Genomic DNA, 19,497 nt, shown 5'->3' with positions numbered 1-19,497 from the left:
TGCTCTAATATCCTTTTTTCAGGGAAGGGAATCTGCTGTCCTTATCTGGTCTGGCCTAGATGTAACTCCAGATAAGCACCACTGTGGATGGCTCTTAATGACGTCATTAATTCCTCAGTTAGGCATGAATGATAAATGCTGGCCTAGTGTGGGAATTGAACCCATGCTTTTGGAATTATAGGCTGGACAGTGGTTTGCCAGACTCCCTAGTTCTTCAGCATTCCTGACTTTAAACATGTTTGTTGTTGGCAGACATGTCTCCAGTTGATTGGAGTGTAAACCCTGAACCTTCCCTACACCTCCTATTTCACTTTCTCCCTTTCAGAATCTCATCCTTTTCAAACATACCTTTTTAGTTGTCTGACCTAATCTCTCCTCATGTGACTTGGCATCAAATTCTGCTCCTAAACAATCTTGTGAATTGCCTTGGGATATTATGATGTTAAAGACTTGTATTGATATTTATACGTTCTTGATGGGGGAAAGAAAAATTCCTACTGAAAACCAGCTCCTGACTTGACTTTTCATGAGAGCGCATCATGGGCAATGATGTGTAACATGAGCATTAAACCTTCTGAAAAGCAGGAAGAAAAATAAATTGGCCTTTGAATAAATGGAGTGGGGATATTGTGTGAACACAATGACTTTCTTTGAGTGAACATTCACTCTTTTTGGCACCTGATCAAATGCTAATATCTCCAACTTGTCTGAGTCCTGGGCATCTGAACCAGGCACCTAGTCTCTTTACAGTTGATGTCAATGGAAAACTTTCAGGAGGCATGACTTGGAGATGCTGGTGTTGGACTGGGGTGGGCAAAGTTAAAAATCACATCACTAGGTTATATTCCAACAGGTTTATTTGGAAGCACCTGATGAAAGAGCAATGCTCCAAAAGCTGCTTCCAAATAAACCTGTTGGACTATAACCAAGTGTTGTGATTTTTTTTGGGAGAAAGTGAGGACTGCAGATGCTGGAGATCAGAGATGTAAATATGTTGCTGCTTTCCAGCAACACATTTTTCAGTTGTGATTTTTTTTAGTTTTCAGGATGCAGGAAGCCTGGGTTAATTATCACTCTGCAGGCCAGAGTTTCTATGGCCAATGGCAGATTCAAGTGAGTTTTGTTAAATAAACACAGAAACCAGAACGATTCCAGTTAAATTTGAATTGAATTCCCTCCCTAATGGCATTGTGGCTCAGCCTGTATTTGGTGGACTGCATCAATTCAAGAAGGCAGCTCACCACCACCTTCTCAAGGGCAATTAGGGACAGGCAATAAATGCTGGCCCAGCCAGCAAAGCCCACATCCCACAAATAAAGGGAAAAAAAAAGCTCCGTCTACCTCCATTTCACACAAGTAAAAGTCTTACGCCATTGAAATAAAAACAGAAGGTGCTCAAAATACTCAGCTGATCAGACAGCATCTGTATTTGATATCGCATATCAGTGATCCTTCTTGAGAACATTAACAGTTGATGCAGAACTATAAATGATTACCAATAAAATATATCTATACTTTTAGAGTGGAAGCAGGCCCTTCAGCCCAACAAGTCCACACCGACCCGTAGAAGCTCAACCCACCCATACCCATTCCCCTACGTTTACCCTTTCACCTAACACGACAGGCAATTTAGCACGGCCACTTCACCTAACCTGCACATTTTTGGATTGTGGGAGGAAACCGGAGCACCCGGAGGAAACCCACGCAGACATGGGGAGAATGTGCAAACTCCATACACAGTCGCCTGAGGCGGGAATTGAACCTGGGTCTCTGGCGCTGTGAGGCAGCAGTGCTAACCACTGTGCTGCCCAAAACTAATGCAATGTTCCTTGATACGCAAAGGAGATCTGTTTTCTGTGGTGGGCAGTGGGTATGGGATTGGCAGGATACCAAACAAGGGATGAAGGTTCCCTCAATTTAAAATGTGGAAGTAATTCTCTTTGCATTTTGAGGGTTTCTTGCAATGATATTGTAATTTTCCTTGATATAGCCTTGGAACACTAGATCCAATTGTCCCTAAGTGACATCTTCATTATCCACAGTGGTTTATTTTGTATGGCTTTCTGAATGTGATTATTATTTTGGCTAATCTATGTTGTGTATTATGCAGTGTTGACTCAGAACCTAAGCCATAGGAGCTAGGTAAAATGACCAGCACGAGAGAGGAAAATAGAATCTTCTATCCAGTTTATATTGAATTAGAATCCTGCAATTGTTTTTTCTTTGTTTGTAAATGTGAATCTCATCTAGTTGAGGTCTCCTTTTTCTTAAAGAAGGATACACTTGCTTTGATAGTTCAGAGAAGGTTCATGAAGTTGATTCCTGGCATGAAGAGAATTAATTTGTGACTGAGGGTTGAGCAGGCTAGACCTAAAACTCCTAATGAGTTTCACTGAGGAGATATGATCTTCTTTTGAAGTATGCAGGACTCTGATGGAGGTTGACAGGGTGGATGCTAAGTGGGTGTTGCCCCTTGAGGGAGCGGGGGTGGAATGAATCTAAAACCATTGGATACAGTTTCAGAATAAAGCATCTCTCACTTGAAGGAAATCCGGAGGAATTCATCTTTTGAAAGTCAATGAATCTTTTAGGATTTCCTAAACCAGGCAACAATGAAGGCTGTTTATTAAGTGTATCCAAGGAAACGTCAGACAGATTTTTTTACCTACAAAGGAGTCGAGAGCTATGGTGCTGGCAGAAAGTGGAATTGAGGTCTCGATTAGATAAGCCATGTGCATATTGAAAAGTGGAAAAGGCTCAAGGAGCCAAATAGCCGACTGCTAATCCCCAAGTCCTTTTGCTCTTATGCTGGACTATGGCATATTTCCAATATCACACATCCTGTGTCAACATCATGAACTCAGGTCAAGGTCATGTTAAATAGACAGTAAAGTCCCTTCCATTTAAGTCCAGATAATGTACTTTATCCCAATCTTCAGAAGATGTCTGATGTCTCTCTGGTAGCCTTTTTGAATAGGGACTATAATCTTAATGCCAGATGAAGGTCCTTTGTACTGAGGTGGCTATTGTTTTTGAATAGATTTCAGACTATACAGACATGTGCAAGCAAGTAGCATCACGATATATAGTGTCAGAATATAAATATACTCTCATCTTCTCGGTCAATGTCTTCATGCAATGGAGTCAGCGTAGTGTTTAATCAGTCTGTTCTGTGTATGCAATGCACAGCAACGTCAATAAGCACAAACCCCTGAGTATGAGTGTGTTGCTAATAAGCTTCAAAACAAAAGCCCAATCTTTGGTTTGAGCCAATATATTGAGAATCACATAGACTGTATCATCTCCATTCTACTAATGATATTTGATCAAGAAACTATATTCGTGACCTACGGCGATTTGAAAACTGGCGAATCTCATTCTACACAGGACCCACGTTGTCAGAGTATCTTGTATTCCATTATTCTAAGCAGGCTTCATACCCAGATTCTGCAAGTCAAAAGTTAACTTTGGGTTAAATGACTTCAAGATGTGATTGGGTATAGATGACGCACTTGCTCTGGAATGTCATGGTGGTGGGAATTGTTCCTAGTGGAATGCAGCCATAAACATTAACTGGTGACCATAAAAGTTTGTCTGAGCATGTCAGAGGCTTCCTCAAGTTCCTTCAAAAGAGAGATTGACAAATCTCTGAACTTCAGAACTTTTGGAAATGTCGGAAATAGACCATAGGGATCCTTGTTTATTTTGGAAGAGCGGACTTTGTGAGCTCTTTCAAAGAATGAGTCATAAATATGGATGTGATTGTTTTAGACACAAATATATACCATCAAAGTGCTTGCATCCTTTTTATCTGCACTAAATAGCACGGCCACTCACAATGCACTGCTAATGTAACACGGGAATGGATACAACAATATTTCCATTATTTCCTAAATGAATGAGCCTGCCAATTCTACAGAACAGGTCGAGTAAAAATTGCCAAAGGCATACAGACGTTTTACTGACACACCTGATGATGATGTGATGAGTTTACATTGGACTCCTTTTTCACTGGAATGTTAAGCTCCAGTTGCTATGAGTGTTTTGTTTCATGTGGCAATCTTGTCTTGGAGATCTAACTTCTATCCGTCTGGCTCCAGTCAGTCTCTGGATTATGTCAACAGGAGACACTGTTCTTGCTCAATACTTTTTATCTCCAAAATGTCATTTGGAAGGTATATTTTGATGGACTTTTTATAAACTTAAGTGTGATTCAGTTCTTGTAACGTTGCCCCAATACATTCTCATACAAGTGTAAACTGTTCCATGATACTATAACTGTTTTCCATGTTGGATCCCTGATCGGTTAAGTCAATAAAACGTCAGTAGAACAATTGCAGGGTCTAATATTGACTTTAAATTCATAAAGTCATAGAGTCAAATAGCACAGAAACGGAGCCTTTGCTCTGAACAGTCCACGAGTAAAAAGTGAGGTCTGCAGATGCTGGAGATCAGAGCTGAAAATGTGTTGCTGGATAAAGCACAGCAGGTCAGGCAGCATCCAAGGAACAGGAAATTCGACATTTTGGGCCAGAGCCCTTCATCAGGAATTCCTGATGAAGGGCTCTGGCCCAAAATGTCGAATTTCCTGTTCCTTGGATGCTGCCTGACCTGCTGTGCTTTATCCAGCAACACATTTTCAGCTCTGAACAGTCCACGTTGACCATGCTTCCAAACTAAACTAGTCTCACCTGCCCGTGCTTGACCCACTTCTCTCCAAACCTCCTTCTATTCATGAACTTATCCAAATGTCTTTTTTTTTAAATGCTGTAACTGTTCCTGCATCCACTTTCTCTAACAGTTCATTTCACAAATGAACCACTCTGTACAAAAAAAGTTGCCTCTGATGTCCTTTTTAAGTCTTCTCCCCTCACCTTAAACATGTGTCCTCACTGTTTTGAACTCCCTCACCTGAGGGAGCAACACTTGTCATTCACCTTATCTATGCCACTCGTGATTTTTATAAACATCAAGTGGAGGTGATGAGATAGTGATCAGAACCTTGGTGGCTATTTGTCGTTTCTTCCTGAATCGGAGATCAAGGATCCAATTGTGACATCAGTCAGTGCTTCCGCCCAGGTCAAAGTTAGCATTCTTCTAGATGTGTGTCATAACAACATGTCTGAACAAGTTGATTCAGAAATAGCTATGAAACATTTTTTTTGTTCTGAATATTTCAGCAATAAACTCAGTGGTACCGTATCCAGTAAAACATTGGTTACATTTATGTTGCAGAGCTACTTTCACATTAGCTAAAGCCCAGTTCAATACATGCTGCAGGCTACCTTCTCTCGTTTAGCATGGGGCTTATTGGCTAACGTTACAAATGGCTGAGGCAAACTTATTTAATCAATTCCAACCCCTATTACCTCCCTCCTGGCCCTGGCCTGAGCTTGGATGGGAGAAGATTTTAATTATGCGGTGCTCCGTAGTATAGGAAACACAAAAAATGCTGTAGATCACAACAGATCAGGTAGCATCCATGGAGAGAAACCTAGGCTAACTTTTCAAGTGCAGATGACTCTTCAGAGCTGACGTGAGATGGAGAATCATCTAGACTTGAAACATTAGCTTGTACTTTCTCTCCATGGATGTTGCCTGACCTGTATCTCCAGCATTTCTTTTTGTTTTCAGTACCGATTCCAGCATCTGCAGTACTTTGCTCCCCTGTTGTATATGTTCAGGAGTAGGCTATTTTTGCAGTTGAGCACTCCACTATTCAATTAGATTGTATATAATTTGTTACATTTTTCTACATCCCTTAAACAGAGAAAAGTCTCCTATTTGTAATTTTTCAGTGTCATCTATTGTGTATATTTTTTTGGGGGGAAAAGAGTTCCCAAATTCCATTCCCGCCTGATGCGAAAGGTGCTCCCTGACGTCCACACTCTCTTTCTGAACGCTTGGTGCGAATTTTGCTCTGGAAGCACTTGCTCTGGACTTCCTGACCAGAAGGAATACTTTTTCTCAATCCTATCAAGTCCTTTAATCAGCTGAAATCATTCAGTTAGATCAACGCTTAATCTTATGAGGAAATGCAAGATTTAGTTCCAAACTGGTTTTAAATTAATCCTTTAAGCCCCAAAATTGTTCTGTTGAATCTATGCTTCACCATTTCTCAAGCCAAATGAGTTTGGTACATACTTGAGCTTTTTTTTATAATTAGCTGAAAGTTAACCAAAACCAGGTAAGTTGGGAGAAGTACATATCAAAGTAAGCCAGCTTGTATTGATTCCTGTCTGGCATTGAAGTCATGACGTTTACCTCTCTGTTTAAAAGAGGTTTTCAATCACACCTCTTCCAAGTGGTACTCCAGTGTCAGATCAGAATAGTATTTGTTCCTTCCTTGTGTTTTGCAGAGAGAATGCAGAGCTGCTAGATGAAGCTAAGAAGATGGAAATGGCAAAGTTCCGCTACATACTCCCAGTGTATGGGATCTGCAAGGATCCAGTGGGGTTAGTTATGGAATACATGGAGACTGGATCTTTGGAAAAACTGTTGGCCTCGGAAGTGTTACCATGGGAACTGCGTTTCCGTATCATCCATGAGACGGCCGTGGGCATGAATTTTCTACATTGTATGTCGCCACCCTTATTACATCTTGATCTGAAGCCTGCAAACATACTTCTGGATGCACACCATCATGTCAAGGTAATTGATGGTGATCTAACAGAAGCTTTTGTTTTTCCTCCTCTCATGATGTTAAGCAATCCAATTTTCCTTTCTCTCAGAATGTAACCCAATCCCATTCTTGCTGTTTCCAGCTGTGTAACCCAATCATTTGTGGAACCTAACCTCATTATATCATTCTGCAGATGGTCATCTGTCTGCTTAACCAGACAACCAAGACTGCTTGAGATTCGCTCCTTTTGTTCCGGTCTCTGCTCAGCACTTTTTCTAGTAGTAACACTGAGACTGAGAAAACCCTTACTGGGAAATTGTTGGCTACTCTTATTGAACATGCGATGTCCCAATGTGTCTGTGTTGACCCTTTTGAAAGGGCTACCTAATTAATCCCATTTGTTCTGGTCATGTTTCATTTAAACTGGCAATATTTTTCCCTTTTTCAAGTAATTTCCAACTTTGGAAGGTATTAAAAATGGATTCCAGATCATCAGAACACTCTATTTCAAAAGAAATGTACTTATCTCCTCACTAGATTTAAGAGGGATAAGGGTCAAATGCAGGCAAGTGGGATTAGTTCGGTTTAGGATAACTGGTTAGTTGGCATGGATGAGTTGGACTGGACTGTTTTCCATGCTGTATGATTTCTATCTCAAATCTGTCTCCGTGCGTACTGACTGCCCCTGATTTCTTCTTCGTTTGCTCTCTGTTACAATCCCACATAAATCTGAACATCTCTATTTAATCTCCACTTTGCTCTTCTCTAAGGAGAATAACTGCACCATCGCCAATTTTGACCATACCTTACAATTCTATGTCTTGCTTTGTGGAAATACTGCCCATTGTCACATTGGAAAATATTCAATGTGTCTCGCATTTAAAATGTATGGTGACAAAACGAAAAAAAGTCTAGCATACGAGACATTGCTCTCATTTAAGACTGTTTTATATGACTCTCTCTCCATTTTAATATTGACTTTAGAAAAAAGTAACCTGAGCTGTCTTTTTGCTGAAATATCAACTAATTTCATTCATCATTAATGAACATGAGTGGTTCTTCTGTTGCTGCTGAAACTCCATAATATTGCCTGAATCTATCCTTGCCTTAGCTCATCTGCTGTTGAAACTATTAGGCTTGCCTTCAAACCTGTAGTTCCTGACTATTCTAATGCACACCTGGCTGGCCTCTTACATTCTATGCTACGTAAAATTTGAGGTTGTCCAAACATCTGCCCCGTCCTTACGCCAAATTCCATTTAACACTTGCCCCACAGACCAACACTGAAGAACTGGACTTGAAGTGTTAGCTCTGCATTCTCTTGACAGATGCTATCAAGCCTGTGGAGTTTCTGTAGCCGTTTCTGTTTCAGATTTCTGCATCCACAGTTCTTTTGTGTAATTCATTGACCTACGTTGACTTCCAATGAGGCACGGCAACATTCCAGAATTTTAGCTGCTGCGTGTTTAGGTCCCTAGGGCCTAAACTCTGAAAATCCACAATTTTTAAACCTTTTTATCTTGTTACTCCACTGCTTTCAAGGTGCTCCCTGAAACTGACTGCTTTTGGTCATCTTTTCACTTAGTGTCCTATTTTGTTTCCTAATGCATCTGTGAAACACCTAATTTAAATACAGTGTAAAAATGTTGTTTTGTAAACTCTCTGCATAGATTTCAGACTTTGGATTAGCGAGGTGGAATGGATTGTCAAATACACAAGACATCAGTTTGGATGGTTTCTGTGGTACGATTGCATATCTTCCTCCGGAGCGTCTACGCCAGAAGAATTCTGACATTAAGCATGATGTATACAGGTTAGACCCTTTCCTTCTCCTCTTCCTCCCCTGTTAGCGTGTGGGGAGCAAATGATGGCACTCTCCGTTGGAGCCATTATTATGTTTTGTAGTTGCATTGTGTGGGTTTTATTCAATGCTATACAGTTATGATGATGTTGACATAGTTTCAGAGGAAAGTGAGGACTGCAGGTGCTGGAGATCAGAGCTGAAAAATGTGTTGCTGGAAAAGCGCAGCAGGTCAGGCAGCATCCAAGGGGCAGGAGAATTCATGTTTAGGCATAAACCCTTCAGGAATGAGGAGGGTGTGCCAAGCAGGCTAAGATAAAAGGTAGGGAAGAGGAACTTGGGGGAAGGGCATTGGAATGCAATAGGTGGAAGGAGGTTAAGGTGAGGGTGATAGACCGGAGAGGGGGTGGGGGTGGAGAGGTCGGGAAGAAGTTTGCAGGTCGAGAAGGCGGTGCTGAGTCCGAGGGTTGGGACTGAGATAAAGTGGGGGGGAGGGGAAATGTGGAAGTTGGAGAAATCTGCATTCGTCCTAGGTGGAAGATGAGGTACTCTTCCTCCAGGCGTCATGTTGCCATGGTTTGGCAATGGAGGAGGCCAAGGACCTGCATGTCCTTGGCGGAGTGGGAGGGGGAGTTAAAGCATTCAGCCACGGGGCGGTTGGGTTGGTTGGTGCAGGTGTCCCAGAGGTGTTCACTGAAATGTTCCTCAAGGTGGTGGCCTGTCTCCCCAATGTAGAGGAGGCCACATCAGGTGCAGTAAATGATGCGTGTGGAGGTGCAGGTGAATTTGTGACAGATATGGAAGGATCCCTTGGGGCCTCGGGGGGAGGCGTGGGTGCAAGTTTTGCATTTCTTGCGGTTGCGGGGAAGGTGCCGTGAGTGGAGGTTGGCTTGGTGGGGGGTGTGGACTTGACAGGGGAGTTGCGGAGTGAGTGGTCTTTCCGGAACGCTGATAGGAGAGGGAAATATATCCTTGGTGGTGGGGTCTATTTGGAGGTGGCGGAAATGACGACGGATGATACGATGTATCTGGAGGTTGGTGGGATGGTAGGTGAGGACCAGTGGGGTTCTGTCCTGGTGGCGATTGGAGGGGTGGGGTTCAAGGGCGGAGGAGCGGGAAGGGGAGGAGATGCGGTGGTGAGCATCGTCAACCACGTCTGAGGGGAAATTGTGGTTTTTGAAGAAGGAGACCATCTGGGTTGTTCAGTATTGGAATTGGTCCTCCTGGGAGCAGATGCGGCGGAGAAGGATTTGGGAATATGGGATGACATTTTTACAGGGCCAGGATAAGAGGAGGTGTTATCTAGGTAGCTGTGGGAGTTGGTCGGTTTATAGTAAATGTCCGTGTTGAGTCGGTCGTCGGAAATAGAAATGGAGAGGTGTAGAAGGGGAGGGAGGAGTCTGAGACATTCCAGGTAAATTTGAGGTCCAGGTGGAAGGTGCTAGTAAAGTGAATGAACTGTTCAACCTCCTCGGGGGAGCATGACGTAGCGCCGATACAGTCGTTGATGTAGTGGAGGAAAAAGTGGGGGTTGGTGCCAGTGTAGCTGCGGAAGACGGACTGTTCCACATGTCTGAAGAAGAGGCAGGCATAGCTGGGGCCCATGCGGGTGCCCATGGCTACTCCTTTGGTTTGGAGGAAGTGGGAGGATTGGAAAGAGAAGTTGTTCAGAGTGAGGAGCAGTTCAGTCAGTCAAAGGAGGGTGTCAGTGGAAGAGTACTGGTTGGTTTGACAGGAAAGGGAAAAGCGGAGGGCTTTGAGGCCTTTGTGATAGAGGATGGAGGTGTATAGGGAGTGGATGTCCATGGTGAAGATAAGGCATTGGGGGCTGGGGAAGCGCAAATCATAGAGGTTGAGGGCATGGGTGGCGATGAGTTCGGTGGGGCAGGAGCTGGCTGAGACAATGGGTCGGATGGGGCAGTCAGGTTTGTGGATTTTGGGCAGGAGGTAGAAACGGGTGGTGTGGGATTGTGGGACTGAGGTTGGAGGCAGTGGATGGGAGATAACCTCATCACCTCAGGGGATGGATGGTCTGGGAGATGGTGGTTTGGTGATGGGATTCCAAATTTTGTTGGTCTGAACATAGTCCGGAGTTCAGAGAACACCTCTGGGACACCCGCACCAACCAACCCAACCGCCCCGTGGCTGAACACTTTAACTCCCCCTCCCAGTCTGCCAAGGACATGCAGGTCCTTGGCTTCCTCCATCGCCAAACCATGGCAACACAACGCCTGGAGGAAGAGTGCCTCATCTTCCACCGAGGAACCCTCCAACCACAGGGATGAATGCAGATTTTTCCAGCTTCCACATTTCCCCTCCACCCACCTTATCTCAGTCCCAACCCTTGGACTCAGCACCGCCTTCTTGACCTGCAATCTTCTTCCCGACCTCTCCACCCCCACCCCCTCTCCGGCCCATCACCCTCACCTTAACCTCCTTCCACCTATCGCATTCGCAATGCCCCACCCCCAAGTCCCTCCATCCTACCTTTTATCTTAGCCTGCTTGCCACACCCTCCTCATTCCTGAACAAGGGTTTATACCCGAAATGTCAATTCTCCTGCTCCTTGGATGCTGCCTGACCTGCGCTTTTCCAGCAACACATTTTCAGCATAGTTCCAGAGGACTCTGTCATTAAAGAGAGAGATGGCCAGAGGTGATTTTGACGGGAGGGGTCCCAATGTCCCAGCTGAAGCTGAGAAGGCAGGATTGTCATGGTAACCTCAGCTGTTGCAGGAATTGAACCTACACTGTTGACATCATTTTGCATTGCAAACCAGCCAACTGACGTCCAATACGTCTCCCAACACGATAAGAGGAGTTTACAATACTGTAGCAGTGATCTGCTTGGGTGTACTTAACTATCTGATATCCAATGTTGATGTAGACAACAGAACGTGTCAATACACCCAGCTTGGATTACCAGAGGTTACTGAACATTACTTGTTAATCTCAGATTTGCCTTTTTAGTCTTTTTGATTTTTACAAAGACTCACCAATTGCTTATTTTCCTATTGCAGCTTTTCCATCGTCATCTGGGGAATTCTAACACAGAAGAAGCCTTTTGCAGGTATTCACTGAGAAATACATCAGTGGGAAAAGGGAAACTAAAGTTGAAAGAACTTTCCTGACAGCCAAAGTGGCTTGGTGCTTTACAAGATACAAGTCTCCGTTTAAAAAGTGATATTATTCGATCCGTCCTGTGAAAACTAGTTTACCATCTTTATGCAAATAGGAAAAGGCTCTTTCCAGATTCTGTACGCTGGCTGATGACAGACTTCCTCTCTTATTGTAATCTTGAGTTGGGGCATTGTTCTGGTTCTTGTTTTTCCTCCTTCATAACAGTCCTTTTCTCCATTTTTGTATTCCACATGTGACACAATATTTCCACTCCAAAGGAATGTAGCAAATGTAAGATATGTTCACTGTGCATTCCTAGTTCCCCTGGGAAAAGAATGGTGGCCTGTGTTGTGTGTAAATTACCACAAGCTATCTTTGATTTGGCTGCTTATTAAGAAATCTCACCAGGCAGTCAAATACTGCAACAATTACTTAAATCTTTTTGCATCTGGCAACCAAAATGAAATCTGTCAAGTAAGCCTCAACTCGACTCAATTATTTTCCAATTAATGGTGGAATCTAGCCATGATTCCAACCAATAGCATCTATCTCTAGACATGTCCTTGTTCAGTGTGGGTTCTCCAGAGTTCTGCTGCTGAAGAATCATGAAGTCAAATTCTTGTAGGATTTTTTGTCTTGGTAATTTCGTGGTGTGCCATTGTTTATGACACTTTTGAATTCACCAAGTTTGTGGCTTGTTTTCTTAACAAAAATAGCTTCTCTGCTCCTTGCTACAGTCAGTGTTTTGAAGCGCAGCCTGTCCTATCATTAACTCCTTCACCTTAGGATATTCATTATGCAGGTAATCTTAATTACTCATTTGTCACAAGGCAGCGAGTTGTCAAGCTGTTGTTAAAACAGTTTGTTTACATAGCTTCAGCACCACTAAACACTTTCAATTCTTTGTCCCTTTATCTCAGGAAACGGTTTATTCCATAAAAAGTTATTGCTGATTATTTCAATCCATGAAGAGTTTATTAAAGTTCTGAATTTTATATATTGTCAAACCTGTTTCTTGTTCGTAAATATTTTTCATGTGGTTGATTCATAATGGCCTTTTAGTATCATATCATATAGAGGGCAGGAGTGACAGATTTCCAGACCATTGAGTTTCAGTGACATTCTGCTATTTTTTTTATGGTTTTGGTTTTTTTTTAGTATTCTCCCGCAAAGGATAAAATGTTTTAAATTCCAGAAATGTCTACAGTCTAAATTGTTGTCCAAAATTTATAAAAAACTGACTTTCCACATTATTACGTATTTTCTGTTAGTGTGCCAAAAAGCATTACAGAGCTAAACAATTCCCCTGAATCGCAAGAGCTCGATCTTCTGAGAATAAAGACATAGCAAGTTCAAAGCGGGGTTAGGACTGTTGATCATATTGATCAGAATCAATTCGATTTGGTTTAAATTTAAGCAAAACCTGGCAGTTAACTGTCAATCAATATTAATGTTGCATTTTTCATCCTCTATGTAATATTAATGTTGTTCTTCCCCTTGAATGGGCCACCTTGCACATCATCATCATCATCATTTGTGCAAAACAAAAAGCTTTGATTAAAATGTTATTAGCAATTAAAACTTTACAATACATAAATTCAGCCTGGTCAATAAAGCTAACTGTATTTTGTTTTGTAGCTTTGAAAGAAAGACCTATCTCTCTCAAATCCAAACAACAGCTCTCCCCTTATGCTGTTGATAAAACTATCCTTAAAATTTGACTTCAGTCAATATTCTTAGCCTCTAAGCCAAAGACATTCATTTTCATATCCCCTCTGTTCCTCACTTTTTTAGAACAAAAATGAGTTCCTGTGAGGTTTTTTTTGTGTATTTTCTCCTCAATACTTCTTGATCTAGCCTCCCCTGAGCCTCTGTTGCCAAAGGCTATCTAAACATTGGATAATACTTTCATATATGAAAGACCATAATAATGTTCACCACACTTTGAGGAGTCCAGGAAAAAAAATCATTCTCCAAATGTCATCTCCCACTCCCTAATATAATCTCACTCTTTCACACAATTCCCCACTGGCTTACTCACTCATATTTACTCGCTCTCATTATTACTCTTACACTAACTCTCTCACTGCTGGACGGCCCCCGTTCATCTAACCTTACTTCACATTTTGTAATCATGTTATCCTACACTCTCTCATAAACGGCTATATATGCATGCTCACTACACATAGTATCCTAAGTGTTGCCCCTTTTCTCTACAGGAATTAGGAACCACTGTACTTGAATTCATATTTTTCCTCAGGAACTCTGCAACTTATTCACATCTTCCAAAAGTTTCATACAGTTAAAATAGCATTGATTACTACTGGCAGAATGACCTTGCCTCACTAGTATTTTTATACTACTTTCCATGCATGTATTTGGACTATGATCTTTCATCTATACTTCATGGGAAAAATTCAATATGTGGTTTGTCTTGAAACAGGTAAACTACTTTTTCATTTGCAATGAATAACGATTAGTTCATTGATAATCAATGGTTATGTTGAAAGACATGTGATGTGTAATTTGTTTGACTCCATTCTCTACCTCAGGAAAAAAAACTTGCTAGAAATTTAACTTTAAATTCTATTTTTAATGTTGGTTAGAGGATATTAGTTCGCATCGAGGAAGGGAACTTTTTTAAAAATTGGCATTTTACAAGTTGTGTTCCTTTAACTCTTCCCCAACACCATGCCCAGCTATGATCTCAGGCACTGTCACAGTATATTAGTTTACATGCTGGACATCTCCAATAATTAGATTGTTGTAAAATCACTTATAATAGCATTGTGCAGTATGCCATAACTAATTTCATGCAGGATCCTTTACAGGCAGTGGAGACTTTCCTCTCATAAATCTTAACCAGATTTGAATATATGAACAAAAACTGAAAGAGCTGCTGTAAATTAGAAACAAGAACAGAAATTGCTGGAAAAGCTCAGCAGGTCTGGCAGCATCTGTGGAGAGAAATCCGTCAACATCTCTGGTCTAGTTACCCTTCCTCGGAACTGAACCTCCCTTCGGAGGAAAGGTCACTAGACCTGAAATGTGAACTCCGATTTCTCTCCTCAGGTGCTGCCAGACCTGCTGAGCTTTTCCAGTAATTTCTGTTGAATATATGAATGACCCGTGAATTCCTATCGCAAATCATTGTCAAATTTCCGGCTGCAACAAATCATTGATCCTGCTGATGTTAACAGAAATGCAATGACCGTGTTGCCATGCGTTATCAAGCTTTCTGATTTTGATTATATCTGTTCAACTCAGTTTGATTAAAAACCTTGCTTTTATAAATGAAAGTAATTGATTCAAACCCAATGTGGAGGATTAGTGTATGTACACCACTAGGATAGCAGCTAAGATTATCACTGAAAGCTTCGGCTCTTTGGAGGAATCACAGTATGGTTACAATAGTGAAAGATCATTTAGCTAGTCATGTTGGACTCCATAACAGCACTCTACCTAGTGCCATTACCCTGCCTTCTCTCTGTAGTCCTGCACATTTTTCCTTATTTAATAACCTCCTAACTCCTCCTTGAAAGTCCAATGAACCCACCTCCACCATGCTCTCGGCCGTCCATTCCAGATCCGAACTATTTGCTGCTTGGAAAGGTTTTCTCTTATGTTGGCATTGCGTTTTTGACCCGTGGTCTCTTGTTCTAATCCACAACCATTGTGAATTATTTTCCCTATTGATAACTGTCGAGACCCCTTTTCGAGTTTGAATTTTTATAGAGTTGCTGGTGGTATCGTACTAACATCACACGATCAATAATCCTCAGTCCCAGGCGAATGGGTTTGAATCCCACCATCGCAGCTTGTGGGAATTCAACTGAGCAATCTAGAATTGAAAGTCGGTTTCATGGTCACTGTTAATGAACCCCAGCATCAATGGTATTCGATCACAAACGTCCTTCAGGGATAGAAACCTGCCATCCTTACCTGGTCTCGTCAACATGTGACTCCAGAACCACAGCAATATAGTCAGCTCTCAACAACTCTTTGAAATGGCTAAGCAAGTCACTCAATTCATGAGCAACTAGGGATGGATGACAAATATTGGCTTTACTGGTGATGCTACCCCATTAAAGAAAACATTGTAAAAAAATGTACCTCAGTTGCATTCTCAATGTCCCTTCAGGATTTTTTCATTTTATTTTCTAATTGAGCTACAAGACCAAAGTTCCTCATCTCTCTGATTGTTTTTGTGAATAGTGTCCTCCACTCTTCTAATGCTTTTAATGAGATTACTTACAGTATGGAAACCGGCCCTTCGGCCCAACAAGTTCACACCAACCCGCCAAAGTGCAACTCACCCAGACCCATTCCCCTACGTTTGCCCTTTCACCACAGACAATTTAGCATGGCCAATTCACTTAATCTGTACATTTTTTGGACTATGGGAGGAAACCGGAGCACCTGGAGGAAACTCATGCAGACATGGGGAGAATGTGCAAACTCCACACAGTCAGTCGCCTGAGGCGGGAATTGACCCCAAGTCTCTGGTGCTGTGAGACAGCAGTGCTCACCACTGTGCCACCCCGCCACCCCCTAGGTGGAAGTCTTTCCAGTGCTGTGACCAACCCTCTCCTTGCTGTTGTTACTCAAGTGGCTACAATAGTAAAAACGGATGTAGAATGGCTCCCATTTCTCCACATAAGTCTCTATACTCCAATGTAAAGCACTTTGAGTAGGTTGTTTTATTACATCCCAATGAAAAATTGTGTTTTATTAAAGAAGATTCAAATCTAATTGTTTTTGAATTTTAGCTGAAACAAATATCCTACACATTATGGTCAAAGTAGTGAGCGGCCTTCGTCCTGATCTATCGGTGATTCCTAAATCAAGACCACCAGCCTGCAAGGGCCTGTTAAAGCTAATGCAGCGATGTTGGAAGGATGCTCCCAGCGACCGCCCAACATTTCAAGGTGAACACCATTTTTGAATTGAACTGACAGGATATCATTATTATTGTTAGCTGCAAGCAGTACACTAACCGGGAATAATCTCTATCCCATTGTGGCCACAACCTATGTTGGACAAGCCTTAGATGATCTCTTCTTACTGAACCTGTGTTTTGTTTCTTTTACAATGCCAACCATTCATCTAGCCTCTGTGACCTCGGCTCACTGCTAGTCAGGGCAGTTGTACTGCACTGAAGTCAAAGCATAATGTGCAATTGTGTATTGAGAGAGAGAAATTTCAATCCAACCAGCTAGGCCTTAGCTCTGAATCAAAGGATACTGCCCTTCTCACTGAGCATTGCCCAACCTATCCCAATAAACCACTGTTTTGATTTCCCTCTCTCTCTCTCACTCTCTCTCACTCTCTCTCACTCTCTCTCACTCTCTCTCACTCTCTCACTCTCTCTCACTCTCTCTCACTCTCTCACTCTCTCTCACTCTCTCTCACTCTCTCTCACTCTCTCTCACTCTCTCTCACTCTCTCTCACTCTCTCTCACTCTCTCACTCTCTCACTCTCTCACTCTCTCACTCTCTCACTCTCTCACTCTCTCACTCTCTCACTCTCTCACTCTCTCACTCTCTCACTCTCTCACTCTCTCACTCTCTCACTCTCTCACTCTCTCACACCAATTAGTCTAATTAGTGCAGACTTGAAAATAACTATTACAGTTTGAAAGCATAATATGCAAAGAAGACTAATTTATATCCTTTTATTTGTTTTGAAAGAGATTACTTCAGAAACTGAAGAACTTAGCACCAAGCCACAGGAGATGACACAAGAGAAACCACGTGAACAGCCTATAGATTCTGGCCAATCTCATGAGGCATGCAAAAAGGTAAAACATACTTAAGTTTTTGTTTTAAAGAGGAGAATTGAATCAAGTTAGTACAGGTCTGAGAAATGCCAGCCAACATTTGGTTGTCAAAAGATGATCCCAAAAGTGGTAGACCTCTTTACCACAGCAGCATCATCTACTTTCAGTGTCACTGGACAAGATCAGATCTGAGAACATGGATTCAAATCCAACTGGAAGTAATTGGTTTATTGAATCTGAATCTGAAAAATTTGATTGATGTGAAAACCCTTCTGATTCATGAATGGCCTTTAAGGAAGGAGATTTACAAAGCTTTATCAGTCTTCCCTGTGATTGTGGTTGAACAATGTGATTGACCTTTAACACTCAATTCACAGTCAGCTGTGTTGAGAAACAAATATTTGCACATACCATGAAAGAATAAGGAAAGCAAATCTAACCTTGATTGGGAAATGCTATTTCCTGCTTAGTCAAAAGTAATAAAACAATTTATACTTTACATTTCTGAGGTCGTCATAGACATTGCTAAAGACATTTGGAAATATCAAAAATAGTGACAGGAGTAGGCCATTCAACCCTCCTTGACCCCCCTCCACCATTCAATATAATCATAAATTTCAGAAGTAATTATAAGGTCTGTCTCATTCCTGGTGTTCTGCCTCCTTATCTTCAAAACATTGCCTCTTGAAGATTAATGATGCCCAGTAGCCCCCTAACGTTTTTGCTCGGGTAGTTGTTGTTCTTGTGAAAGGCGAGACGACCAAAGCGGTGATGCGTGCCGTTCTCGCTCTCGCTGATTAATACTCAAATTGTAATGTAGTTACCAAAGTAATTTCTTGGTGTATGATACTTAACTAATACAGGCAATCCGCAGGATGTCAGTCAGATCGATTAAAGACAAGTTGGGTTTCAACAAAACATTTTACTCAGAGGAAACCCCATGATCTGAGAGATCAGCAAGAAGGATTCCTCATGGCCAAGTAAATAAGAGATGGGGAGTGATGTTCTTGACTTTTTGGTTTAATACCAAACATAGATTAATATTATGTACTGAATTAAGGAAATACAGAAACACTATGGTAGTGAATCTGATTTATGTTCATCTGTCATGTAGGAGAGGTTATTGTGCAATGAAGTAACACTCCTAATAAAATTCTGTTGCACAATCAGGAAGGTGGATGCCTAGAATCCTAGGCATTCACTAGATTTGGTAACTAATCTCCGATTGACCCCTGGCTGAGTTTAGACAAATGTTGCATCTTAGAATAAAAACTGCAGAACTAAATGTGAAATATGGAGTCTGAGGCCCCATTTTTAGATTCTCTGGAAAGCAAAATCAATCTCTGTGCTGTCCTGTCAAAATCTTATAGCTTGCAATGTACAGCATGACATGTTCTTTTTTTTTAAATGTTAGGATCCACCGGTAGCAGTTGAGCAGCCAGTTCAGAATCGGCAATACAAACAGACCTCTGACAGCGATGAATGCAGCCTGTCCCAGCTCCTGTCCCAGCTGGACTCAGGCTTTGAATCAGCTGGGAATGAATGTCCAGCAAATGGTGAAATAGCTGACAGCAAGAAGAGACTGTCAGGAATCTCATCCATTGACTCTGCATTCTCATCTCAAGGATCAATATCATTGTCTTTCGGAAAAGAAGCTGGAGGAATTGGTAAGTTGATTAAACATTGCAACATGGTGGTGCTTACTTAGCTTTGCTATTAATCGTCAGTTGCATTGGGTTCCATTATATTATATCTCCTCTAGGTGATTAGTGTATTAATGTAGAGGTGTCAATCTTCTTTTGCCATATGAGTCTGAGCTCTGAGTATTGGCAGGGAGCTTGACTGTTGGAGTTATCACTGTCATCTTTCCTTGACCAAGCATGCTTTGTCCATGGAAGGGGTTCATGATTCGGGACACTTTCTAAAAATAACTTGTATTGATTCCATGATGGGGGGGGTGTTGCTAACTGACTGGGCCAACATTTAATTATCCCTGGTAAAGATGGTGGTCAGCTGCTGCCTTAAACTGCTGTAGATAGACCTACATTAGGGAGGGAGTTCCAGAATTTTGACCCAGCAACACTGATGGTGCAGTAATATATCTCTGTCAGGATGGTGAGTGACTTGGAAGTGAACTTCAAGTGGTGGTGAATCTGCTCCCTGTGTCCTAACTAG

At 41.9% G+C, this 19,497-nt stretch overlaps 1 protein-coding gene across 1 annotated transcript in view; it reads left to right on the top strand.

Annotated features, from left to right (window-relative positions):
* ripk4 (receptor-interacting serine-threonine kinase 4) overlaps positions 1–19,497 on the top strand; it is a 57,488-nt gene that overhangs the window by 33,120 nt on the left and 4,871 nt on the right. Inside the window, exons 2-7 of the mRNA XM_060833828.1 lie at positions 6,360–6,651; positions 8,293–8,435; positions 11,443–11,492; positions 16,312–16,470; positions 17,234–17,343; positions 18,737–18,989. Coding sequence (XP_060689811.1) covers positions 6,360–6,651; positions 8,293–8,435; positions 11,443–11,492; positions 16,312–16,470; positions 17,234–17,343; positions 18,737–18,989 — 1,007 coding nt within the window. The remainder of the gene's footprint in view (positions 1–6,359; positions 6,652–8,292; positions 8,436–11,442; positions 11,493–16,311; positions 16,471–17,233; positions 17,344–18,736; positions 18,990–19,497) is intronic.

Source organism: Hemiscyllium ocellatum, chromosome 12 (genome assembly GCF_020745735.1).
Source record: "Hemiscyllium ocellatum isolate sHemOce1 chromosome 12, sHemOce1.pat.X.cur, whole genome shotgun sequence".
NCBI classification, from domain to species: Eukaryota; Metazoa; Chordata; class Chondrichthyes; order Orectolobiformes; family Hemiscylliidae; genus Hemiscyllium; species Hemiscyllium ocellatum.
The sequence above is the reverse complement of the archived record's forward strand: the minus strand, read 5'-3'. Positions and strand labels throughout refer to the sequence as shown.